Here is a 26193-nt window from a genome sequence, read left to right as displayed (position 1 = left end):
ATCTTAACTCACATAAAAGCCACGCAAGTATTAGCAGTTTTGAAAGAGGGCTTAGAGTAATGTAAAAGTCAGGGAATTTCCTTTCTAAACTTGGAAAGGCAAAGTAACCAAATTCCAATACTTCCCCCCAAACCTAATTTATAACTCTGGCTTTCTGATTTAAAAAGCACCAGAAGACTGTTAGAAATAACAGGGGGGTTTAGGGGATTAAGAGGTATAAACTATTATGTGTAAAATAAGCTACAAGGACATATTGTACAACACAGGGACTATAAACAAAGATAAAAAATTACCAAGGATTTTTAAGAAGGGATTTTAAGAATGAACCTTGAGTAGGGAAAAATATCCCTCTTTCTAAAACCAACCAAAACAACAACAACATAGCATTTATTTTCATTCATTTCACAGGAGGTAATGAAATAGAAACTTTCAGTTGGCTTATTTAAAGGGTTTACTTGTCTGAGCAGACTTTGGAAAAGTTCATTCTTTCTAAAAGCAAACACTTAGAAAGCTGGCTATTTGCTTCTATCTTGAATATGTGCCTAAATGTCTATAATTTCCCAGAATGTGCGGAAATGCGTTTGGTTTATTTCAAAAGCCTACTGCACACAGCCCCCTTCAATTTCCAGAACAAAATAGGAAGCTATGGAAAAGTACTCTACAGTGAAACTTTCCCACCTGGCAAATGAGTAGGCTGGTTTATCTGCGCACAGGCATGTTTGCATAACCGGGTTGCATCAGATATGAGACAGACAAGTGCTGAGAACAAAAATAACCAAATGTGGTGTTCTGAGTGCCTCTCCGCCTTCTGTATTAGGAAATTACCGTGGCCGACTAGAAGGAAGTGTTGGGACGAAAATGAATGTGAGGTGGTAGGATGCAGTAATTAAACTGTGTGCCCTTTTCCCCATTAAAAAAAAAAAAAAAGGAATCACTGAGAGTAGCTCTTTATCCATGTTGGTTCCTTTCCCTTCCGGGATTTCGATCAAGTCCTCTCCTTTGAACCAGTGAGGAGGGAAAGTTCTTGAGTTAGATGCCAAAACAGGAAGCAGGGATCAATCTTAGATCCCAATGCCACAGCTCGAAAAAAGAAGGACAATGAGCAATGCCCAAAGGATGCTTCTACAATTTTCTACTGATTTTATGGTGAAATGGCTCTCAAAATATTACCCTCAAGTTTAATTGATTTCATCCTTAGAAATAAATGTCTGCATTCATACTTCAGCAGCACGTTTTGCTTAGTTTCTACCTGTGTTGTTGACAGCTCACATTTTCTGCTTCTTCCCCCTTGGAAGAGACCATTGATGTTGATGTTAATTGTGTGTCAGTGAAGGCATAGGGCACAGCATCCACCTTTCTTAGAGATGCAAGTTACTATAAAATTCTATTTTCTAGATGGAGAGAACCATGTGACATTTTATTACTAAAGATGTCACCTGCGATAGGGCAAGAAAGGGGCACTCAGACGTGGAAGGCATGACACTTACCCTATTTATTGAGAGCTTCCATCATCTCACTCTGCTATATTGACAGCTCTCTACCTCCGGAGAGGCAGGCCCAGTGCTGGCCCTGGGGCTGTGAGAGTGTGTCCGTGGGGCTGGCTGTGCTGGGGTAACTTGCGCTCTTCCTGGGATCATCCATCACTCTGGACCACAAGCACCACTGACTTTCTGCTCTCGATCTCCTCACCTCTCTCTTTCCCCTTCTGTTTCTCTGCTTTATTTTCCCTCTCTACTTTCTCCACCATTTTTTTTTTTCGGTTCCTTCCCTTTCTCTGTTTCCGTTAGTCCCAAAGAGCAGAGGCAGCTCCAGAACGAAACCAGGGGTGATGTCCTGCTTTGTCATGTGCTACGTGTTTGCTTGTGGGAAGGCCATTCAATTCCTTTGAGCTTCGGTTCTAAGAATCTGGAGTAATAATGTTTGTGTGGCTAGTTTATGTGTACTCCCACATACTATTTAAGAGCTGGTATTATGATTGGAGAGGTACAAACAGATACATGACACCCTCTTTACTTTCCTGCCTGGAGTGGGAGAGGAGAGAGATAAAGGTGGGGATCCAAAGTCACTGAAGGGACGTGAGACGCCGCCTCTCAGTGAGGACTCATTGCGTTCCAAAGTCAGTGACAGGTAACTTTGTCTTCACCACTTGCTTGAGGTGGACCTTGTGCTTTCCTCTCTTAGCTCAGTGACCAGCCGGCCGGGATGCCCCGGTCTGTGTCCACTACAGACACAGTGGACTACAGGCTTCTGTTTCACCAGGGCTTTCTTTCCTCTCACAGGCTTTGTCCACCAGGTCCATTCTGCTCTCCGTCAGTGGTTTAGGGAAACCCAGGACTGAAAGAGCTTACTCTCCTAAGGGTGATGATGACACAGACCTGCCCAGCAACAGATTAGCTGGGCGTCGCTTTTCAAAACTGGCGGCTCATTCTCTTTGTTACCTTTTTGAGAATATTTGGCTGAGCTGACAGTTTTTGACTCTAACATCACTCACTCCACCACACTTTATCTAACCCCTCGTGGCTTTTATCGCATTCTCTTTTTTTGTAAATACGGGCTTCACTGAGATACAATTCACATACCATAGAATTCACCCTTTAAAGTGCAATTCAGTGACTTGTAGTATATCCATGACATTGTGTAAACATTACTGCAATCCAATTTTAGAACATTTTCTTCACCCTCTAAAGAAACCCCATATCCTTTAGCAGTTACTCCCCTCCCCTTCCCTTCTCTCTCAGCCCCTGGTCACCACTAGCTGCTTTCTGTCTCTAGGAATTTGCCTACTCTGGACACCTCCTACTAATGGAAACATACAACATGTGGCCTTTTGTGACTGGCTTCTTTCACTTACCATTGTGTTGTCACGGTTCATCCATGTTATAACATGTATCCGTACTTCATTCCTTTTTATGGCTGAAAAGTGATCCATTGTATGGATATACATCTGGTTTACACATTCATCCGTCGCTGAACCTTTGGGTTATTTCTACTCTTTGGCTATTGTGTATAATGACGCTATGAACCCTCCTATATAGATTTTTGTGTGGACATATGCTTTGATTTCTCTAGGGTCTATTCCCAGGAGAGGAATTGCTGAGTCATGTGACAACCCTATGTTTAACTTTTTGAAAAACTGCCAAACTTTTTCTAAAGTGGCTGCACTGTTTTACATTCTCACCATGTGTGATGGTTCCAATTTCTCAAGATCGTCACATCACATTCTATGTTATGAGTTATCTCTGCACACATATTATCTTTGCACACATATTACTTCTCTCCTTGGATTTAAACTCCTAGAAGGCACAAACTTCACTGATGTCATAACAGCAACCACGGCACTCGGCAGGTTCTGAGTAAATCTCAGCTGTTAGTTGGATAAACTTTTTAGTATAATCACTTACAGTTCCTAACTAGAGGGTAAGCTTACTTTAGGAGAAAATGCAGGTTTAATTTCACATCTTCCAAAAAAGTCTACACATAAACAGCCCTTCCATTTACTGGTCCTTTACTGGATTCATATATGACATTCAGGTTACTTGTCCAAGTAATTAACAGCAAAGCTGAAATTCAGACTCAGGTTTTCACTGAACTGCATTGCCCTTTCCGTCTATAAACTCCCCAAAGGAAAGGACCAAGGTTTCACTTGTTATTTCCCATTGTACACAGTACATCGCGGTAATTCAAAATAGCATGTCTGATTATATAAATTTTGAGCAGTGATATAATGACTAATAAGCTAAAATCTAACAGTAAGGTATCGTTACCATGGTCTAGTTCAATTCCCTAATGCGGCTATATCTGACTATATACGGTAAGCATCTAACTACTTGCAAAGGACCACGGAACCATAGCCAGGACTATATCTCACTTAAATCCCCCGAAGTTGGCCTGTGTGCCTCAAAACGTCATCGCGTGGGAACCACAGAGGCGCTGCCTTTACAGCTGTTATCTCTGCGTCCAAGACACTGCCCGGCGCCATTCAGCTGGCATCCGCTGTCAGAAAAGCGGAACTGGCTGGAGACCTTTGCCCCTAACCAACATGGCCGCCCTGAGGCTTCAGGCTGAGGGCGGCAGAATGAGTATCACGTGAAAGAATCCTGCGCCTCTACTGGCTTTCTCTCCTGGCCGGGCGGGGGACAATGACCCCCATGGGACCAGCCTTAAAGGGCCCTTGGCTAAATCCGCCAGAGCTCCGCCCTCGGCGGAACAGCGGCGGGCGGGGCTGGCGCGCCGAGGCCGCGTCTCCGGGAACCCTGGTGACCGCCGCCGGCTGCGACGCGAGCCCGAGGAGGTTAACTCACAAGCCGGCCGACGGGAGAGCGCGAGGATCCCGCGCGAGCCCGGCGCAGCCGGCGGGGGCGCACGGGTGCGGGCGCCGGGATGGAGGACGGTGTGGCCGGGACCCGGTTCGGGACGGCGGCCGAGGCGGCCGAGGCGCGAGCGCCGCCCGGGGTGACGCTGCGGCCCTTGGCGCCGTTCTCAGGGGCAGCCGAGGCCGACGAGGGCGGCGGCGACTGGAGCTTCATTGACTGCGAGATGGAGGAGGTGGACCTGCAGGACCTGCCCAGCGCCACCATCGCCTGTCACCTGGACCCGCGCGTGTTCGTGGACGGCCTGTGCCGGGTGAGGGCCGGGCGGGGCGGGCCGCCGGGCGGAGGGCGGACACTTGTTGCCGGGAGGACGCAGCGCCGAGATCCCGGCCGGCCCGGGGCAGCCTCTCCCTGCCCGGGCCGCCGGCGGGGCGGGGAGGCGACCCCCGGGGCCGCGGCGACGTCCTGGGCCGCCCTGCCGCGGTCCCCTATGTCTCGGCTGGGGTGGGGGCACGCTCCCCGAGGTCCGGGTCCCCTGAACACCTGCCGGGCCGCGCGTACAGCCCGCCCAGGGGGTTTTCAGAGGCTCGCCTTTCCAGCTGGTAACCGCCTCCCAGCGACTCCCCTGCCCTAGGTGTTAGCTGGGGTGGGGAAGAGGGGGCGACGTAGGAGGAGACAATCAAGGGATGAATTAGCTCCTGTAATTAGCTCCTTGGAGCTCGTACTGTCAGCGTGGGGGCTTGGGCCGTGACAGGCACTTACTCATTTGAAAAGGGGGTCGCCTCATTCACAGGGAGAGGGAAACAGACGTTGATTGGCGACGTGACTTACTGTTCATAAATAGGACCGCGTCTCCGCATTCTCAATCTGCACAACTGGAAGAAAAGCCAATGTTTGGGTGAGGATCCGCGGTTGTTCATTATCCAGCTCTTGGCCAGTTTTGGTCGAATGGTGTTGCGGGGGAAGGGGCCCACTTTCTCGGCCTTTAGGATATTTAGTCAGGAATCTTGCTCCCTGATGGGCGACATGCCACCATAAGGGACACTCAATACATGGTGAGTTGATTTCCCCCACCCAAATCCACACAGTTTAGACGCTTTGGAGGGTGAGGGGGCAGGTATGAGTAATCAGCTGTGGTGAGGAGGAGGAATTTATTTCAAATCTGCAAATGTGTGCAGAATAAAATTTGGACAATGTGGGCAGTGCAGAATAAAGCCTGTCTTTGAGAGATATGGCCCATTTAGGAGAGCAGCTGTCAAAGAAAGTGATGCTTTCGGTGCTTGGCTGAGTCTCCATGTACTGTCAATGAACTGTAGCTGAAGGCGGCTGCCAAGAGGAACACCACTGTGGAACAGAGAATGGTGTGCCTGAGTCCCATTTATTTATAATTTATATGCTCATCCACTTTCAGAAAGGATTTACAGCGGCTGTGCTCTCAGATAATCGTCTATGTGTGCTTTCTAAAGCAACAATTGGCACACATACAGGGCCTCACTCATTCTACTCTAAAACCTTTTGTCTTCTTGAGGCTTAGGTCTAGCAGCATATCAAGTCTCTTTCTTAAGGGTCCTGGGTTGTCATTCTAAAGGAGCAAGATGAGATCATGTAAGATGCAGCTTATTCGCTTGGGTGTCTAGCAATTCGTAGGTTTACAGTTTCCCCAGTAACTCTTGGGGACCATCCTGAAATTGCTTTGTATAAAATCTCACCCACTTTGCTAGCTATTCTTTTGCCAAATGTATATTGAGATTCTGCTATGAGCCAGGCACTGTTCTAGGCTCTGAGGGCGCAGCGGTGAATAAAATAGCATCCCTGCCTTCAGGGCCGGCATTTTTGTTGTGGGAAACAGACAGTAAGCAAATACATGTCAATTATGTCAGGAGGTGATGTGCTATAGGAAAAAGTTAGACTGAGAAGATGGAGAGGTGGGGGGAGATGGCTGTTTTACATAAAATGATCAGGGAACAGCTTACTCACAAGGTGCTATATTGAGCAGAGACAATGTGTTGATGTTCATTCACTCATTATTCTTTTATTCTTCTGTTGTTTATCGAATGCTTACTACGTTCCAAGTACTGTTTTAGGCCTAGTGGATAGAGTGGTGAATATGGTGAGCTTCCTGGATAGACAATAAAAAAGGAAGTGAACAGGTGATTTCAGGTGGTGATCGGTGCAGGGACAACATACACAGGGTGATGTTTCAGAGAGCGACAAGGAGAGGGCAGGGTCTGGGTTGTATCAGTCACAGCCTAACAGGGACACTCTGGTGGTTCAGGAGGTTTTAATGAAGAACTGGTTAGTTGGGGCAGGACTGAGGGAGTCAGCGAGGAGTGTTGGGTGGCAGGGAGGAAGTCATGTCGCTGGCACCCTAGCAGAGGAGCCTCCTGGCAGAGCTACGGACACGAAGGTCTGGAATTGAGATGGTGAAGCAGGAAGTAGCAGGGAAGAAATACCCCCACTTGCCCCAGTTTTCTCATCTCAGTGGCAGAACCCAGCTGGCAGCCAGGAGGCAAGGGAGCCCAAGCAATACAGCCCGTGGGTGGGTCAGCCTTCCAGGGCCCAGGGCAGGTGGAGGGGGCAGAGAAGGGCCCTGGGAGCATTGCAGGCCAAGAGGACATGCAGACGGGGTCAGCACATGGCCACTTTAGATGGGGTGGCCCTGGGAGGCCGCTCTGCACAGCGTGGGCTTGGCTGACAGGGAGAAGCTCCTGGTGTAGTTGTAGTGTGTCTGGCATCCAGGTAGAGGGAACAGCAAATACCGAAGTTCCAAAGCAGGGATGAATGGAGTGTGTTCAGAGGACACAGGGAGGGCAGTGGTGGTGGCCCAGGTTGGAGGTATCCAGGGAATGGTTTCCATGGGGGCCTGGGAGGCGATGGCAGAGATTCGGATGTTATTCTGCTTGCAGAGCTAGGTGGAGAATGTCTTGGAGAAGGAGGTTGGGTGGGCAGGAGAGGAAGCAAGGAGGCCCCTTAAGAGGCTCTTGACTCCCGTGGTGGGGGCGCCGGGCAGGTGTCTGCACTGGGACAGTGGTGTTGCAGGTGAAGCAGGGCCTGTCCTCACCTTTCGGGGGACCAGAGCCTCAGAATGTGGGCTGGGGAGCTCTGAGCCTTGGGTGCCCATCCACAGAGTCCCGGAGACCATTGGTAAGCCTTCCAGTAGAAACATAGTTCCTCATTTAGCTAAAACCATCTCTCTAGGTGGGAAGATGTGACTCCTGAGATTTCAGTCTGACAGCCTTATTATTTTGAAAGCCCTGTTTCCTTAAAGCTGGGGTGTCACCTTTGGACGGTGTGATGAAACTGTGATTCCACTTCAGATCAGGGGTGTCTGACCCTTGAGTAAGTGGACCATTAACTGCATTGCCAACAGAAGTCCCTGTGCTGGTGGCCTGGGCCATCCCTCTCTTTAACCAGTCTGTTGAGGGGGACGTCCCCTGAGTGAGTGATGGTGTAGTAACCTGTTAGGGCTATGGTAACAAAGTACCCAGGGCTGGGTGGCTTATAGCCAGTTCTGTCGGCCGGCATGGATGGGTCAGGGCCCTTTTCCAGGTTTCACGCTTTTCACTGTGTCCTCACGTGGTGGAAGAGATGAGACAGCTCTGTGGGGTCTCCTTTATAAGGGCACTAATCACATCAGGAAGGCTCCATCCTCCTGATCCCTAAGCACTTCCCAACAGCTAACACTGTTACCTCTGTGGATTAGGATATCAACATATGAATTCGGGGGGAACACAAACATTCAGATGGTGGCAGCTGGTGTGAAGGAAAAAGACTGTCAGCGTTGTTTACATGTGTTCATATCATTGTCTAAACTTAATCTTAAAGGAAAGAAAGAAATTGACCTGAACTACCAATTCATTTGGGAATTTACATCAGAAGCCCGTTTTCTGACCAGTAACAGTTGGATCTGATGTGTAAATTTGTTTTATTAGCCAGATCATCATCAGTGCTGTAAATAATTTATGATGACTGTGTTCATTAAGTGTTTATCTAAAAAATAACTGAAACTGTATCATTAATTTCAAGTAATATTATTAGAGAGTTTCACACCATTACACATGAATGAAACCTTTTATTAAAATAAGGAGTTTTTTTGCTGTACAGATATTTGCTTAGCATATTTGATTCCCGTACTCTTTTTGTGAACCTTTTTTCTTTTTACTGAGAAAGCCAGGCAGTGCTTTGAACCACTAATTACATGTGCTTTGGATTGTTGGCAGTGGTTCACTGGGTCTCTGGAATAAGACTTTATTCCGTTGTCACCAAGTTAACCAGAAATTTAGAGTTCTCAAATAATATTCTGTTAGTTTCCAGACAGTAGATGTAGTTCGATAGAGTAATGGAAACAAATACCATTTTTCTGTTGTCTAAAACATGAATGTATATTTGATTGACAAAGCTTTGCCTGAAGGCTAATTTGGAAAATGCTAATCATAGAAAAATTTACTCTTCTAGTGAATAAACTCACCTTTCTTAAATGGCCACGTAAGATTTGTGATACTTTCCTTTTTTTTTTTTGTGGATTTTTTTTTTTTTTGGTTTGTTTGTTTTGGCGGGGGAGGTACTTAGGTTTGTTTATTTATGTATGCATGTATTTAATTATTTATTTTAATGGAGGAACTGGGAATTGAACCCAGGACTTTGTGCATCCTAGGCACGCACTCTACCGCTATGCCTTCCCCCTCCTTTCTTTTAATAACGTGAAATATTCTGATGGACATGGAAGCAGCTTGAGTGGTGTCCTTAAATTCTTTGCATCAGTGATGACTCCTGAGCAGTTCGGGAAGCTCCCATGCCCAGGCTGCTCTAGGCCAGTCCCAGTCTCAGAGGCTGGGGGCCGCCTGGAAAGAATCACCTGGAAAGCTCCCCAAGGTGATTCTAATTGGGAGCCAACGTCGAGGACCATCGTCTAGCCAGAAGCGGGTCTTGCCTGACCAGAGTCATTGTTGTATCATGAAAAGATACTGAATAGCTGATCCTTGGTTCCACTTGTAGCCAGATCTGTGCCTTGATTTCCTCCAGTCTAAAATGGGAGTCAGCCTCTGGTTCTGGCTCCTCCCTTCTCCTAAGTGGTGTTTGACCTTGTGGCCAGGAAGTGGGATGATTGGCTGTCAGCACAAGGGTCCAGCCTTTGGGCAAGTGACACGGGAGATAAGAACATTTACTTCGACAGGGGGTTGTCTCTGGGGCCTCTGTACACATCCTCTCCTGGTGCTGCTCACCCTCCATCCCGGCGTCAGGTCCCAGGCTTGTCCTCCCAAAGCTTACACTTCGGTAGACAAGATACCACTCAGTAGTAATCTGATGATTGCAATATTTTGAAGATCCAAGGGGGCACGGCTGATATGCAGTTTCCTCTTGTAAAGTTATATATGCTTGACTGTGTATCTGCCTGTCCCCGTGACCAGTCATCCTGCGGCAGCCTGTTGTAAATGTGACATTCCAGCAAGAGGGTAACAGGTGGGTTCTGTTACCGCATGAACCTCAGCCCTTCCAGGCCGTTTTCACTTTTCATCCTGGTGTCACAGGCACGTGGTTTTTCAGACTTCAATTACACATGAAATTTCCCCTGAAACCTCCTTAAGGGTGGAGAGATATTAAACCAATATGGTCTGGTTTAATTTGTTTGGGAAAGTTCAGGATGTTTTAAGTTTAAAGAAAGAAAAGCCTGCATATTATCTTTGTGCAAAGTTTGCTTTAGAAGTGCCCACTATTTCTCTAATTTTAGAATTTCTGACTCTTAAATAAACCCCTCCCCATTTTTTTTTTACATTCATGGGGTTCTTATGAGTTCTCACCACTCCCTTCCCTAGCAAAATTTGGTCCTCTTTTCAGCTCCATTGCTCCAAGCGTTTTTTCTTCAGTAGCTGTAGCTTTAAATGTTATTGCCAGCACCTACAGACTTTTCAAGCCCCAAAGACAATTACATAAGGGACTCAAAAAAAAAAAAGAAAGATTTGTGATATAACAGAATAGCTAAAGCAGAGGCTGTTTGATTCCCGGGTTTATGTTTCAGGCAATATTCTTTCTTTCATTTCTATAAATGTCATCAGATGACACAGTCCACTCTTTTTCAGACATGCCAATGAGGGGCCTGTCTGCCCTGTCCGGTGAATGCACCCCTCCTGTTACCATCAGAGCTGTTGTGCCCACATCAGTGTGTGTGCCGGGGGCAGGGTGGTGATGGCAGAGGCGGGAATAGACTCCTCAGTGTGCATTTTCTGTGCAAAATTGTGAGGACTCATTTCAAGGGCTGAGGGGAAGTGCCAGTTATTCAAAATACAACTCAGTTGTGACAGAGAATTTTTCCCTTTGTGAATACTAATCACTGTCACAACATGGGGACGCTGACAATTAATGAGGCGGTAAATGGCTTTGCTGTGTTCTCTGGGCGTTGGCAGGCTTCTGCCATGGTAATAGGAAGTAAAAATAGCTCCTCGACCCTTCTTGGGCAGAACAGAAACATTTTCAAAATATAACATCAGGAAAATATTAATGAACTCAACTCAGTCTTTGATGTTGGAGAGAGAGTTGACATCATGTTGTATAGATTTCAGTCACTGTAGAAATCCTTTACTATATTTGATTTAGTTTGTGTAGGTGTTTTTATTTATGTTTTATTTATATTTATTTTACTATTTATATTTATTTCATGGAGTTTAATATACTCCCGTTCCCCACTGATGTGTGTACATGAGGAGGCAGTGCAGCGTAAGAGTTACTGGAGTGGATCTTAAGCACACCTTTACCACTTACACGGTGTGACTCTGGGGAAGCCATTCACCCTACTGCACCTTAGCTTGCCTACCTTAAAATGGGGTTGCATAGTACACCTTAAGATGTGCATAAAATGCTTGTCCTAGGGACAGGAACATAGTAAACACACAATGTAGGTTAGTGTATTAGTTACCTACTACTGTGTGACAAACTAACTCAAGACTGAAAACAATAAACATTGATTATCTCCCAGTTTCTCTGGGTCAGGAATCAAGGGATGGCTTTGCTTGGTGCCCCTACCTCAACGTCTGCAATAGAGCATGAGCCGCCATTTCATCCGATGGCTCAAGTGAAGGAGTGTCTACTTCTAGATTGACTCACGTGGTTGTTGGCAGGATTGCATTTCTGGTGGGTTGTTGGACTGAGTTCCTTGGTGGCTACCAGCTAGAGGCCTTCCTCAATCCCTTGCCACACGGGCCCCTCCTTAGGGCAGCTCACAACTTGGCAGCTGGCTTCCATCAGAGCAAGCAAGAAAGGGCATGCGAGATAAAATGGAATGCATGGTCCTTTTTGTGACCTAATCTCAAGAGTGATTTCCCACCACTTTTACTGGATTCTCTTCGTTAGAAGTGAGTCAGTAAGTGCAGCTCACACTCAGGGGCTTACACCAGGGCATGAATCCTGGGGGGTGGAGGTCCCTGGGGGGCTGTCTTACAGGCTGCCTACCACAGTAACTGTTTATTAGTACATTTTTTACTCTGTAACCTTTTTTGACTTCTTGGAGCAGCTACTGTTCAGAAATGTTTAAGGTAGTTTCCCATCTGATTTGTTTTAGCTTCAACTCTTAAAAGAATATCATTTTAGACACCAATACTTAACATAAAATACCTCCCTGATAGGTTTATAGCTGGGTTTTGTAGCAAAAGCTGTTAGCCACTGAACTTTTGAACCAAGAGCTCAGGAAACTGAACCCTTTTTACACTGTGAAGGTTCAGTACATTTCCTTTCATTACTAACTTCAGCAGGTGCAGTGTGAAGTTCCCATGTGTAGTCATAATCAACACCATAGAAAGAGGTATTTGAGGTTGATCTGAATTCAGAATTAAAAGACAGAAATGTTATTTAATTCAGAAAGCTACTTTGGATTTTTTTTTTTTTGCACAATATAACAGTAGTCTGCTTTACTTTATCACCTTTATATTTTTTGTTAAATTTTCTGCTTCACTTCACAGATAATATAAGTAGTTGCTATTCATTAACATGAGATGCTTGAAGTATAATGTGTATCATTTCATCTTTTTACAAAGACTCTATGAAATAGGTACTATTATTACTCCCATTCTACAGATGTGGAAACTGAGGCTAGGGGGAGGCCAATTAACCTGTCCCAGGCCACATAGCCAGTAAAGGCAGGTTTTAGGACTCAAACCTAGTTTTAGCCAACTCCAAAGCCCATGCCATAATCATTTTATAGTGTGCAGTAACACACGTGAATTTTTTTGTATCTTTCACATCTTATTTAAACCCTAAGACATCTCTATGAAGAAAGTACTTTTATCCATAGGAAACTGAGCTTCAGATGAGCAACAACTCTGTTATTCTCTCAGCCGTTTATTTACATTAACGGATCTGTTGGAGGGCTTGCGGTCCATCAGTGGCAGCCGTGATGATGTTCTTGTGTTCCAGCAGAAGGCAGTGCCTGGTCACTGGGGCCAGACAGACCCGGATTTGATTCCCAGCTCCATCACTTCACTCACTCACTCACTCTCCCATTCATTCATTCATTCATTCATTCTACAACTGTTTCTGAGGGCCTGCTATGTTCTGAGCACCGTGCTGGTGACAGGCCAGCTGTGGGTCCCCAGGTGAGTCAGTCAACCTCCCCAGGTCCAGTATCCCCAGTTGCAAAAGAGGGACAGTAACCCTACCCCACAGTCACCGCAAGGCCAGTGTGAGGGGAGCGCAGCCCTCGGTGAGTGACAGACGCCATCCCTCCCGTTACGGGCTCCCCGGCTGGCAGGGAGGACCTGATAATTTTTTGTTGTGTGTGTTGTGTAAATACAACTAAATGGCGTAACAGATCCCTAGTAAACCACATGTCCTTGGGCACGACATCTACCCAGACCTCGTTTGCTTCATCTACAAAGTGACCAGGTTGACTGGGTCATCTCGGCGAGGTCACTTCTGGCTCTTGGATCACGGAGCACGGCCTGTTTACCCCTTGCTCCCCAATGTGTTCAATCAGACTTTTCTAAGTAGAAATTTGCTCAGGAAGAGAATTTCCTCTAGTGTGATTCTGGCTCTCTTCCACCCAGCTTCCCGGAGTTCCACCTGCGGGGGAGACAGCTTTTTTCGCCCATCCTGGGTTTTTGGCTGCAGCTTTTCCCCAAAAAGATGGATCACGAGAGAAAAACAGATAATCATGAATATCCTTGCGAGAAGCCTCAGTGAAACCTAACTCAAGGTGGAGGCTTAGAAGGGATGTGTGTAGCCACTTCCACAAAGAATAAATTGATAGAGAAATGACAGGAGGGGGAAAGCGGTGTCAGGCCCCCACACGGTAGCCTGCTGGGGGAAGGAACCTGACGGGGTGCCCCTTCAGGTCCCTCTGTAAGAGTCTGGAGCCCTCTCAGTAAAGGCGGCATTGCTATGCTACCTTCAGGCGGAAAAAGGGGAGAAGACAGACCTCTCCTGCATATGCTGCTTCGTAATGGCCTTCATTCAACTCAAAATAACTTCTGTGTCAGAGAGGCATATTTTGGGGTGACATTCTGGTCTCCACACCTACACTCCTGCCTGATCCTGCGTTGGTCAGTAGGAGGCCTGTCTGCTGGTTTGTGGTGAGAGAAGAGGTAAATTTCAGCCACTTAACACTTGTGCCTGTATTTGGTCTTGGAAATTTAATTGATCAGAGAGGAACTTGTGTCAGAGATGGTTTCACTGACCCCAGCGCTGACTCTGTCCATTTACCATTTGAGGGTTTGCCAAAGATACAGCCTTGCAGAGCCAGAACACTTAGGTGAAACTTTTTTTTTTTAAGTTTGTCCATTATTGGGGATTGTCCCAAAATCTCCTGATAATTATTTCTTTTTGATAGAGTGACAGTATATCCCAGTCGGTCCATCTGGTTCAAGCCTGTCGACCGGGAAAGTTACTAGTGGTACCGTCTTTCACTCTTCTAAGTTTGGGTGATAAAGTATATATGTAGTTTGTAATTATACAGTTAGTTATAAACACCCTATTTATTTAGCATTTACCATTTGCCACATATTTTATGTACATCATTTCATTTCATCCTTCTTACAACCTCCTAAGATTAATACTATATTTGCCCATTTTATAGATGGGGAAGGCTCCTCCCTTCGCAAAACTAATCAGCACATAGAATCCCATGGCACCTGGGCGTCTGACTCTGGGCGCAGCTGCAGAACCACGGCAGGAAGGGCCCTCACGCCCAAGCCTTCCGTCTCTCCAAGGAGGAATCAAGGCTCAGAGCGGTGACAACGTTTTCTCCGGGGTGGGGGGGGGGGGGGGCCCGGTCACCACACATTTACAGAACTAGAACTTGCTCGCGGGTCTCCTTCCTCCCAGCCCACGAGTTATGCAGCTCATCTAGTTTCCTGTGGAATAATGTCCTCCCCATCCCAGCTCCATCCCCACAAAGAACTCAGGGCATGCAGATGAGGAGAAGGACACCAGAGTCAACCGCTAGAACCGGCAGGGCTGTCTCCTGCGCCACCGTTAGGGGGCTGCCGAGGAGCAGGGTATCCCATCCCTCTTTGGGGAGGGGCGGAGGGAGCGTGGCCCAGAGAGCTGATCCCGGGCTGTTCAAACACCGGCCACCAGGGGGAGGTCACCTCACGTGTGTTCTGGGATGGAGCCTGGTAGTTGCCTTAGACTGTTTCAGGCATCAAAGACCGAACAGGCATTGTCAGAACGGAGAAGTCACTCCTTGTGCTGCCGAAGAAGCTCTTGTAACCATCAATGTGAGGTTGGAACTTTAAAGTGGAGAGACACCCCCCTCTGCTCAGTTCCCCATACAGAAAGCCAAAGCAGTGACAGCCACCCCCTGAGGGTACCCTCCCGCCGCGGGGCGATGGGACCCCCTTTGGTTAGAGCAGGGAGCACAGGGATGCTGAGCTCCCCCCAAGGAGTGACCCTCCTCTTCCAGCTGTGCCTGGTACGCGTTTGTGACATGCTCTGCCCCCGCCCCAACACACACATTTGTTGTACCAGCCTCTGACTCAAATTATCCGCATAAAGAAATGTAAAGAGAGAACTCACTCAGATGAAATAAACACTTCATTTCAGAGAGAAGAGGAATTTTCTGGGCTGGCTTCACCTATTAGGTGACTGCGTAGATTACTTCCAAAAGGCAAAGCTTGTGCTGGTGCATGGATTACCAGGCCAGTGTGGTGGGCTCCTGTCCTCAGACAAGTCCAGGACTACCTGCTGCTCGGGCCATGGAGGGACAGCTTTCTTCTGGGCTGGAGTCAGGATTCTGGGGAATTCACGTAGATCTTGGCTGTGCTCACACAACCACCTTTGCGTCCTGAGCTGCAGATCTCAGATGGTGATGGAGACCCCTCAGGGCTGAGTCAGCAGTCTGTCAGCTCCTGAAAACAGACCTCTCATCAGAAAAACTCACTGGGTTACAAACAGTGCGTGGCCTGGCCTGAAGAGCCTTACAGACGTTTGGCATCAGCAGGGTTGGTTGGCATCTATAGCTCTCTTTCTAGAATATCCGAATCCGAGATGTTTCTTTCAAATTCAACCACCTGTTTTACCCTGGCACACTTCCAGAGTGGTTTTCATTTTTAAAATCAGTTCTGGAATTTGTGTATTCCTTTGAAGTGAGACCCTAATGCAGTCTCTTATTCGTTTAATCCCGGACCCATATTGGGAAATACTGTAATGGATCATAACATACTTTGTAACATCCACACTCAGAGGATTTCAGTTATTTAGAGCATGTTCAGGGTAATGACCTGGTCCTCAGCACTAAGAGCCTGCCTGAGACTGTGGCACAGGTGAGGTGGATGAGGGTAGAGAGGTATTCGGGGCATGACTTCCTGCAGTGATTGGAAGGTAGTTGTGCAGAGGACAGAGTGGAGTGTTAGGTGCTGCATTCGTGGCCTGGAATGAAGCAGTAACACCTGAGGGCCGTGTCTGAGATTCTGAGCAGCTTTATCTTATATTGTAAAAGGAGGGCTGGGTGGTCCTTCACCTTACTAGGATGTTGTGAGAATTTAAGTACAGCAGGACAGTGTTTGTGATAGTATCTGAAGGCAGGGGATACCTGAAATGATTTATTTCTTCTTTATCAAGAACTCTGTTTGAATGTCAATGAATATATGATTAGAGGTTTTATATTGAGTAACCATTTAATTTTTGTTTGTTTATTTCCTTTTCATTTATTATCTTGTCCTCCTTTGTTTTCTCTGCTAGATAGCACCAGGGCCACATTGGCAGGATCACCTACTTCCAGGTCTTCTTGTTGCTTGCTGCCTGTCTTATTTTTATGCCTCAGCCGAGAGTGAAAATGTGCTCCAGAGTATGCACATATTACCTGTGAGCGCTCACCCTTTATGGACAAATGCCTTACTTTGGAGCTGTGCATATGATAAAGGCAGTAAGATGCAGTAGATAGGAGTGTGGACCTCAGAGCCAAGTCAGTCTGAAATCAAATCCCAGCTCTGCCAGCAGCTAGCTATGTGACCTTGGGCAAGTAATTTAACTTCTCTGTGCTTCAGTCTCTGTGCAAAATGGCATGATAGAAGTATGTACCTCAAGGGGTTGTGAAGATGTGAGCATAGACATAAAGGGCCAAAAATAATACCAGGCTTACAGTGAGTGTTTTGTACATATTACCATATTATGTAATTTATTTTTCAAACGCAAAGATTACAGTGTCTGTATTGCTCACTGCTATTTATCCTGTGCCTAGGACAGTGCCTGCCACATAGTAGGCACTTCATAAGTATCGGTGTAGCAGTGGAAATCAAACACTAACATGAAAATGAAACTATTGCTCTTTTCAGTTCATTAAATATTAAGCCTTATTTTCCCAGGAGTAATTCTGGGCACTTCCAGAAATTGCATAAATTACTTTAGGCCAGTAGGCTCTGAAGCTCTAAAATTATTGCAGTGATTGTGAGCGTGCGCACACACGCGCCTGTGTGCAATTAACAGACCTAGATGTTGCTGAGCGGCTAGAATGCCGGCGTGAGATGCATTACTCCAGACGACTGGTGTGGCTTGTTATCACGCGGCGCGCTTAGAAAATCATGTTTTAACATGGATGAGCGTTGCTAAAAAGTTGAAGACATAGAAAACCTAAACACTTAAAAAGAAACTTGATAAGATAATGGATATAAAACCATAAACTTTATCTAAAGCATAAAATCATTATTGATGACAGTAAGACATCCTAGGCTTTTCAGCACAATTTAAAAAAAAGATCCTGTAATTGAAAAATAAACATCCTGTTTGCTGGTGAGGTTTTACCCTTCCTCCTTCCCTCCCCTCTTTTCTCTCTCTCTTCCCCTTCCCTCCTTCCTTTCTCTCTTTTTGTTCTTAGAATGCCTTTTAGGAGACACAGATCTTTTCAGAAATTCATTGTCATCTGCTAAGTCTCCACCTACTGGCCAGGCTCTAGCACCCTCCATAGAAGGTCGTTCTTTTGCCAAATCTTGTCCTAAGGGGGCAGAATCAACTTGTGATCTTATCTTTGAATGCTGCCCTGGTTTCCATTAGATTGTGCCAGGAAAGATGACCTTCCATAATGAAATGCATGCTGTCTGCTTAGCACGCAGTGGCCTGCTGTGCTTTTAATTAAATGAACCAATCTTTTAAAACTCCATTTTTATCCCCGAAGCAGCATGTCACCCACAGTCTGTCCCAGGTCAGTCATTCCAGTTGACTATCATAGGGCGGCACCAGTGGGGACTGAAGACTGGATCAAGGGGCTTTAGCGTGGTGTGATCTGGGCTCATAGTTCTTGGAGCCAGTTCTCTGTGCTTTTGGTCCAGGATTACTCACCCCTCATCCAGCCTTCTAGCCAGAGAACACAGCCGTTACAAGCTGACGTTAGCGGAAGTGACCCTCTGTTGCCCTGTGTCCACACTGTGTTGGCGTAAGGGTATTTAATGGCCCTGGGGAGAACTTTCTGAAGATCACAGCTCACAGTGAGTGCCGTTTACTGAGTACCAACTCTGGGTTATTATATTTGTCTAGGTTGCTGTGTGCTTTGAAGTGTAACTCACTGTAAAGTTTGTATTTGGTCATAAAAAGCATTTACTAAAAATTCCTCATCGTCTTCCCTCAACCTGTTTCTTAGAGACAACCTTGATAAGTTTTACTGTCCTCCTTCGTGCATGCTCTATGCAGGTCTGACGCCATTAGCATGTTGCCTGCAAGTTCCAAATCCTGCAGATTTGAAATAGCACCTAAATGGTCAAATGTCCTTGAATCAGGGCTCTTCTGTTTAATCTCTTCGTCCATTATCTGAACCATTTTCATAATATTTTAATGACCAGACCTTATGTTTTAGCCTTATTTAACAATTAAGAGGGCTGATGTTCCCCTGTTCTCATTTTCAGAATTTATTTTCCTGGCCAGTTTCCTTTGCTATTCTCCTTCGAGAACTTTTAAGAACCACTCTGTCATGTTCAGAGTATCCCCCTGCAAAGAGCAAAAACAAAAACGCAACAACCAAACCTGTTGGTATTTTGAGTGAGATTGTTTTGGGTTTATAGTTACTTAGGGAGAATTGACATCTTTCAGTATTATGTTCCTGTAATGTTGTTCTACTGATTTAAGCCATCTCTCACGCCACCTGTACAGGTTTGACGTTTTCCATATATGTATATTCTTTATATAGATCACCCATGTGTTTCTTTGGTTTATGCTTTAGATTTTTCAGTATAAATATTTTTATGTAAGCTTAGGAAGTGTATTCAAATATGAGATCTTGTCTTCCGTTATACTTAATTTTACTTCCATATAAGGGAAATTGTTGTTTTCTATGCATTAACTAAAGCCTCTTACTGTTTCTAATAATGTTTCAATTGATTCTCCTGCATCTTGGAGGTATTAAATCATATCACCTGCCAACGGTGATGATTATGCCATTTTCTTCACAGCGCTTCTGTTTTATTCTCTTACCCACATGATTCTTTGACGTTAGATTTTGGCAGCGGCAGGTGGCATCCTTGTCTGGTACCCAGCGTTTAAGGGAAATGTGCTAGTGTTCCACCGTTGACCTTAACCTTGGCGTGGTGTTATGGTACTTTAATTTACCTTCCGGTATTGTTGATGAATACTTTCCTGTTCGGGACCTGGTCACACACAGCAGACACATTCAGCTCTCTCTCACTGCTTTTTTTGTAGTCTCTTACCTAGCACGCAATTCTCCTTTTAAAGAAGCGACTTTGGCCCTTCGGCCAGAGCCACCATCTTCCAATAATTCACCAAGATGACCAGCACAGAAAAGAGGAGAGGCACCCGCTCCATGTTCTCTAGGCCGCTTAGAAAACATGGAGCTGTCCCTTTGGCCACAAGCCTGCAGATCTACAAGAAAAGCGATCTTGTCGAAATCAATGGAATGGGCACTGTTCACAGTAGAACATCCCCCAAAACTGGATGAGTGTACAGTATTAACCTGGCATGCTGTTGACAGTGTTGTCAACAAACAAGTTCACGGCAAGATTCTTGCCAAGAGAACTAATGTACCTATTGATCATAGTAAGCATGCTAAGAGCCGAGATAGCTTCCTGCAACACGTGATGGAAAATGGTCAGAAAAGGAAGGAAGCCAGAGAAAGTTACTTGGGTTCAATTGAAGCACCAGCCTGCTCCACCCAGAGAAACACGCTTTGCAGAAACCAGTGGAAAGGAGCCGGAACTACTAGAACCCGGTCCCTGTGAGTTCATGGCATGATGGGTGTAAAAATAAAATAAAATGAAAGACTTCTGGACTAAAAAACAAACAAAGAAAAAGAAGTGACTTCAAGCATTTTTTAAAAACTTTTAAAAATTAAAGTATAGTTGATGTGCAGTGTTATGTGACAGGGGTACAACATAGTGGTTCACAGTTTTTAAAGGTTATCCTCCAGTTACAGTTATTATGAGATATTGGCTGCAGTCCCCGTGCTGTTCAGCATATCCTTGTGGCTTGTTTGTGTAGTTTATATGTAACAGTTTGACCTCTTACTCCTCTAATCCCACCTGCCCCTGCCCCTCCTTCTCCCCACTGGTAACTGTTAGGTTGTTCTCTCTATCTGTTTCCTTTTGTTGTATTCTCCAGTTTGTTGTAATTTTTAGATTCCACATGTAAGTGATATCATAACATTATTTCTTTGTCTCTCTCTGTCTGACTGATTTCGCTGAGCATGATACCCTCCAGATCCATCCACGTTGTTGCAAATTCCAAAATTTCATTTTTATGGCTGAGTCGTATTCCATTGTATGTACATAGCACATCTTTCCAGAACATTTTCTGAGCCACACGTCTCCATCTGCACAGTCTCTACGCCGTCAGCGGAACCCCCTGTGTGGATGGAAATGTTCTGTGTCTGCCCACCCAGTGCACTAGCCCCTGAGCGTCTGAGATGTGGCGGGCATGACTGTGAAGCTGAATTTTTAATTTTATTTCATCTTAATTAATTTAAATCATGACAAGCAATGGAGCCCTTAAAATGTGGCTAGTGCAACTGAAAAACTGAATTTTTAGTTTTGTGTGAGATTACTGTATTTTCGTTGAAATAGCCGCATGTGGCGAGTGGCTCCAGACTCGAGCAGCCTGGGTTCCTCAGCCGTGTCCTGAAAGGCTAGGATGTGAGCGTTAGCAAGGCCCTAGCGGCTGCTCACTGAGCCCAGAGAGGTTGAGATCGGCCCCACACCACACAGCAAGTTCATGACTAAGCTGAAGTGAGAGGCCAGGCTCCTTGTTCTCGTCTCAAGCTTTTCCTGCCATGCCTGGCCCTCGCCTTACTCCTCAATATCCACGTCCCTTCTTTAAATGACAACCAGAGTCGCGGTGTGTGCGGACCTATATGCCTTCAGGAAACACATCTTAGCCCCGCTGACTTCTCCGCTGAATGTGGGTGGACCCCAGGGCTGGTGTGGATGGAGAGGCTTCAGCTGCATCATCTCGCTCTGCAGGGCAAAGGCGCTCCGCCATCAGGGCGGGTGCACGGGCCCTGGAGGCCATGTCCCACGGCTGCTTGTCCGGGTTTTCTGTGTGGCCTCTGCTGGTGGGATGAAAGCACCATTAGGCACTGTGCCCGGGCATCCTCAGGAGATACTAGTACTGAGCCCTGTTAGTACAAATGTGTTTTCTAGCCCATTCCCTAAAAGAGTGTAAATGCCCATGAGGTTGCCCTTTGCGCCTGTGACTAAGCTAAACCTTAAGAGAATTCAGCATCCAGTCAGGGAGTCGGGGAGGAGACAGAGGAAGGAGAGCCTTCCAAGGAGGCCCTTGGCCGGGGGCTCCAACGTAGAAGGAGGGCCTCCCAGTAACCAAGCAGCCACGGCGTTGCTCACAAGCTGCCTGGAATTCTTTCTGCCTCGGCCGGCCCCTTTCTCTCCCCTGGGGGATCCTGGTCAGGGCCACTGCTGGTGCCCTCTTAGCTGTCCCTTCAGCCAGTCATTCAGGTGAAGCAGGAGTGACCCGCCCTGGACAGGAGGACCCTACCCTTGTATCTGAAGGTCAATGATCGTGGCTTAGAGGTTAAGAGCCCCGGATCACCTGGGTTTCAGCCCAGCCCTGTGGCTCCTTCCGTGAGCCTGGGCCACTCACCACCTGCTCTGTGCCTAGTTTGCCCACCTGGAAGATGGGGGCTCAGAATCACACCCCATCCTGGGGCTCTGGTGAAGATTACGAGTCTATAGGTGGAGGGTGCGTGGGGGGCCCAGCTCAGCTGTCCACCTTCCACAAATGGTAATTCTTCTTCACCTGGGAGAGGTCACCTCTCTCCACTGTGAGGGCGGGTGACCTCCAGGTTCCATCCACCTCTGCCCATCAGTGAGAGCTCTCCATGCGGGCAGATCTGAGGAGTGTTGCTGGGGTGTGCGCAGATGGCTGCACCAGTGGCCCCAGAGAGTCCCCTTTCCCAGCGGCATCACGTATACATCCTAGCTTGGCAGAGGGGCGGCTGGTGTATCTGACAGCAGGGTCCCAGGCCCCTGGGGCAGCTGGTCCAGCCCCATGACCCTGTCGGAGCTGTCAGGACGCCGGCTCACAGGCCAGTCCAGACAGCATGTTGGTGATGCTTGCCCGGTGGCCAGTGCAGGCGGGTACAGGTCTGAACCTGTTTGCCAGGTGAGAAGTCAGCGCCTCAGGTGGGAAGAGGACCTGCCTCCTGGGAGCCCGATCACACCCCCTTGTTTCTCTTCCGCAGCACCGGCTGCCACGGTGGCTCCAATGCCAGCACCCACCTGCAGAGCCTGGCCCCCAGATGCTGGAGTTTGTGATGAGTACATGGGTTATATACACTCATTGCAGAGTCAGTAACTTGCTAAAAGGTCAAACTCAGCTTGATCAGAACACAGCATTACTAGGATTCTACTCCTCCTGCAGCTGGTGCTCCAGTATTTCCCCCCATGATCAGGGAAGAGTCTTAGAGTACTTTCTTAGAGCTTAAAAACTGGGGAATTTTGCCCCCCTCTCTTTTCTGGTCTCCCAGCACACTCAGAGAAGGCACATGGCCTTGGTGACTTTCTCCAGCCGTTTACTCAGCACCTGCTGTGTGTGGTCCCCATAGCAAGGGGGCCACACGGATGTGCTTAAGTAAAAGCTTGTATGGTGTTTTTTGTTTGTTTTTAATTGAAGCACAGTCAGTTTACAATGTTGTTCATTTCTGGTGCACAGCATGTGTGATTCAGTTTTTTATATATATATATGTATGTGTATATATATATACATCCCTTTTCATATTCTTTTCCATTATAGGCTATTACAAGGTATTGAGTATAGTTCCCTGTGTCAGTGTTTATCCTGTGCCAGGTGCCGTTGCACCTGCTTAGAAAGGCAGATGTCATCCTCACACAAACCCTGTGAGGGAGATGCTGTTATTGCCCCATTTTATGGATGGAGTAACTGAGGTACACTCACTGCTGCACAGCTAAGTTGGGGTTGGGGTTGGAGCAGGATTTGAACGCAGGCTGTCTTATCCCAGAGTCCTAGTTCTTAACCACTACCTCCCACCCCCTACTGCCTCTCTGCTCCGGTCCCTCGCCTTAGTTCGATGCCAGCATCCCTGGGAGGTCTACACTTGTTGCATGAAGACACTGAGGCCTGCAGAGTTCACGTGCAGGCAGTAGCCAGCCTGGGGTTCAGACGCCACACCCAAGGCTCTGACTCCAAACGCTGCTCCAGCCTGTGCCCCTGGGGGCATTGCCATCCTAGCCCCTGGATTCTGCCTTGCCCCGCATCTGTCAAGGGCAAGTAACTGACTTGAGGGGGCTCCAGGCTCCCCTAGGGGCACCTCCTTGCTCCTCTTCCGTGGAACATTCTCGTATTTCTTTTTTAGCTGTGTCTCTGACTACAAAATTGTTCTATGTTCCCACACACATGTTGACTGGTTCTGTTTCCTCCAGACAGTTCACATCCTTTGCCTATTCAGCTGCTAGACTGTTTGAGGCAGGTCCACTGTCCGACTCAAGGGTCAGGACAGAAACTCTTCTCATCTCATCAATCTGTGTGGAACATCTTTACCCCTTTTCTGTCCTGCAACAATTCTGAAAATAATCACGTGCCCCTAATGTGGAGTAAGAGGATCAGAATGCAGACGTTGTTCATCCCCCAGCCCTCCAGCCTCACGATGAAACAAAAGTGTAAACTGGCAGTTTTTTCCCTACACATATTCTACAAGCATGACTGCCTAGGGAAGTGGTCATCCAGGGCACAAGCCAGTCCTCTAGTCTGAACACCGGTTCCTTGAGGGCAGGGCTCTTCCTGATTCACCCTGCACCCTTTTTGGGACCTAGCATGAGGGGATCTGTGATACATGTCTGTCACATGTAATTGATGGGAAGCCCCAGGAATACAGAACTTCCACGAAGAGAACATCCATGGCGGTTTTCTTCTCAGTTTTCTGGACATTTTCTCCAATGGTGTATTTACTAGACCTATTTCCTACTCTGAAAACCATGCATATCTTTTCTCCACGTCCCAGTTGTCTCCGCAGCCAGAGGACCCCTCAGCCGACCGTCAGACTCACTGAGGCCCGGGTCCTCCATCTCTAGGAAGCTCTGTGTCCGCGCCTCTAAAACCCAGACGGTTATTCCAACTCCGGCAGCTCCGTCCCTGCCTAAGAGGGAGGCCGTCTGGACTCATGCGTGAGAACACTTCACCTTCTTAGTAGGAGCACAGGAGGGCGGAAACACTGGCTCGCCCAGCATCCCTTCATAACTTCCGTAAGAGGAGGCTTGTGTTTCTGGGTGGCACCTCAGCCAAATCTTACTCCTAACAATTGAGTTATTTTACGATTGGTGATGATGCATCTGGGACCAGCCAAGCAAGGAGGGGCTTTGCATGTGGTAAAAATAGGTTGTGCCTTTGTTGCCGGAGAACAATAGGTTCTTTCTTGTCTGGAGCAGGAAAGAATTCAAGAGCGAGGTACAGTCAAGTGAAAGCAAGCTTAGAGAGATACACACTCCATAGACAGAGTTGGGGCCATCTCACTCAGAAAGGAAAGCGACTGAGGAGGCACTCACTCCAGAGGCAGGATGCGGGCCATCTCAAAAGGCGATAGGGAGAGAGGCCGAGCGGTGTTGGGTGTTTAAAGCAAAAGCAGATACAGCCTCCATAGGCAGAGTGCGAGCCGTCTCAGAAGTCAAGAGAGTGACTGTGAGGTGCAGAGCTGTTCGTTTTTATGGGCTCGGTAATTCCACGTGCTAACGAGTGGGAAGATTATTCCAACTATGTTGGGGAAGGGGGAGGACTTCCAGGAAATGCCCACCTCCCTCGCCTGCTTTTTGACCTTTTCTGGTCAGCCTAGGAACTGTCCTGGTGCCTGTGGGTGTACCGTGAGGCTCAAGGTCCACTGGAAGTCAGACCTTCTGCCACCTTGGCTCTAACCAGTGTGTCCTGTCCTCAATGGCTGTGCCATTCCTTCAGTGCTCGTGCCCTGCCCCCCTCCCTCCGTCTCACCTTGGCCAACGGTTGGTTATAGGCACTCTGTTAGCACTTGGTTGTTGGGCTAATTAGCATTATGTCGAAACCCAGGAAATTGCTCATATTTGAGCATCTTTGACCTAAAAATATTGGTGCTTTACTGTTAGGCGTCCCTCCATGATCAGGTTTCTTGTATGAAACCGTTTCATAGTGAACTTCTCCAAACTAAAGCAGGATTGAAGTCATCATCTGAAGTCCCAGTCTGTGTAAACTTGGGTTAAATTTTACTGAAATGTAAGTGATGGAAGATTTAGCTCATTACAGAGGGAGGGCCAACCCACGTGTATTTGCAGTCATGTCGGCGTTGGTGCAGTACTGAGCTCATGGGTGTTCTGTGTAGCGAAGCCCTCATGGCTGCTCAGAGCCCAGAGCGGGTCCATCTTCATGCTTCCATATGCGCTTAAAAGGAATAGCACCCCAGTCCCTTCCCACATCCTCCTGGTGCTCCAATTAAGTCAGGCCATTGAGGTTTCCTGTGATTGTAGATTGATGTCTCCCAATAAGCCCTAGGGTACGTGGAAATCATATAGGAAAATCTGGTCAAGGACAAGATGGCCTGAGCCAAGAAATGTTTCTTCTTGGAATCAGGAAACACAAGTCACAGACAATTAGGTTCTGTTCACTTTTTAAGACCACACAAATCAACACGGGTCCTTGATAAATGGCTGTGTCCATGTAGACTGTGAGCCCTGCTGTAGAGCAATGATAGGCACCTAGATGGTCCCAGAAAGGTGGCTCGGATGGAAAAGGAGATCAGGGATTCGGTGGGTGTGCATGGGAACAAACCGTCCCATTGTGTTGATGTGTTGTCTAATCCTGGTGCTGGGAAAACAGGATTTACCCCTCCCCCTCCCACTTAAACTTTAATCACCTCCCGATTCTGGTGTTGTATTCAGAGAGCAGCAGCCTAAATACTGATCCTTGGGTTTTATCAAATCTTTTTTTAGCCAGTCAATCAGGAGGCAGCGCCAGCCGGCTGTGGCCCTGT

At 47.1% G+C, this 26193-nt stretch overlaps 1 protein-coding gene and 1 pseudogene across 1 annotated transcript in view; both read left to right on the top strand.

Annotated features, from left to right (window-relative positions):
- Positions 1–4280: 4280 nt before the first annotated feature.
- RCAN1 (regulator of calcineurin 1) overlaps positions 4281–26193 on the top strand; it is a 90402-nt gene continuing 68489 nt past the window's right edge. Inside the window, exon 1 of the mRNA XM_064475687.1 lies at positions 4281–4623. Coding sequence (XP_064331757.1) covers positions 4381–4623 — 243 coding nt within the window. The 5' untranslated portion in view covers positions 4281–4380. The remainder of the gene's footprint in view (positions 4624–26193) is intronic.
- On the top strand, positions 19031–21463 carry LOC105089846 (large ribosomal subunit protein eL21-like; annotated as a pseudogene).

Source organism: Camelus dromedarius, chromosome 2 (genome assembly GCF_036321535.1).
Source record: "Camelus dromedarius isolate mCamDro1 chromosome 2, mCamDro1.pat, whole genome shotgun sequence".
In the NCBI taxonomy this organism is placed as follows: domain Eukaryota; kingdom Metazoa; phylum Chordata; class Mammalia; order Artiodactyla; family Camelidae; genus Camelus; species Camelus dromedarius.
This window is presented reverse-complemented; position numbering and strand designations above follow the sequence as displayed.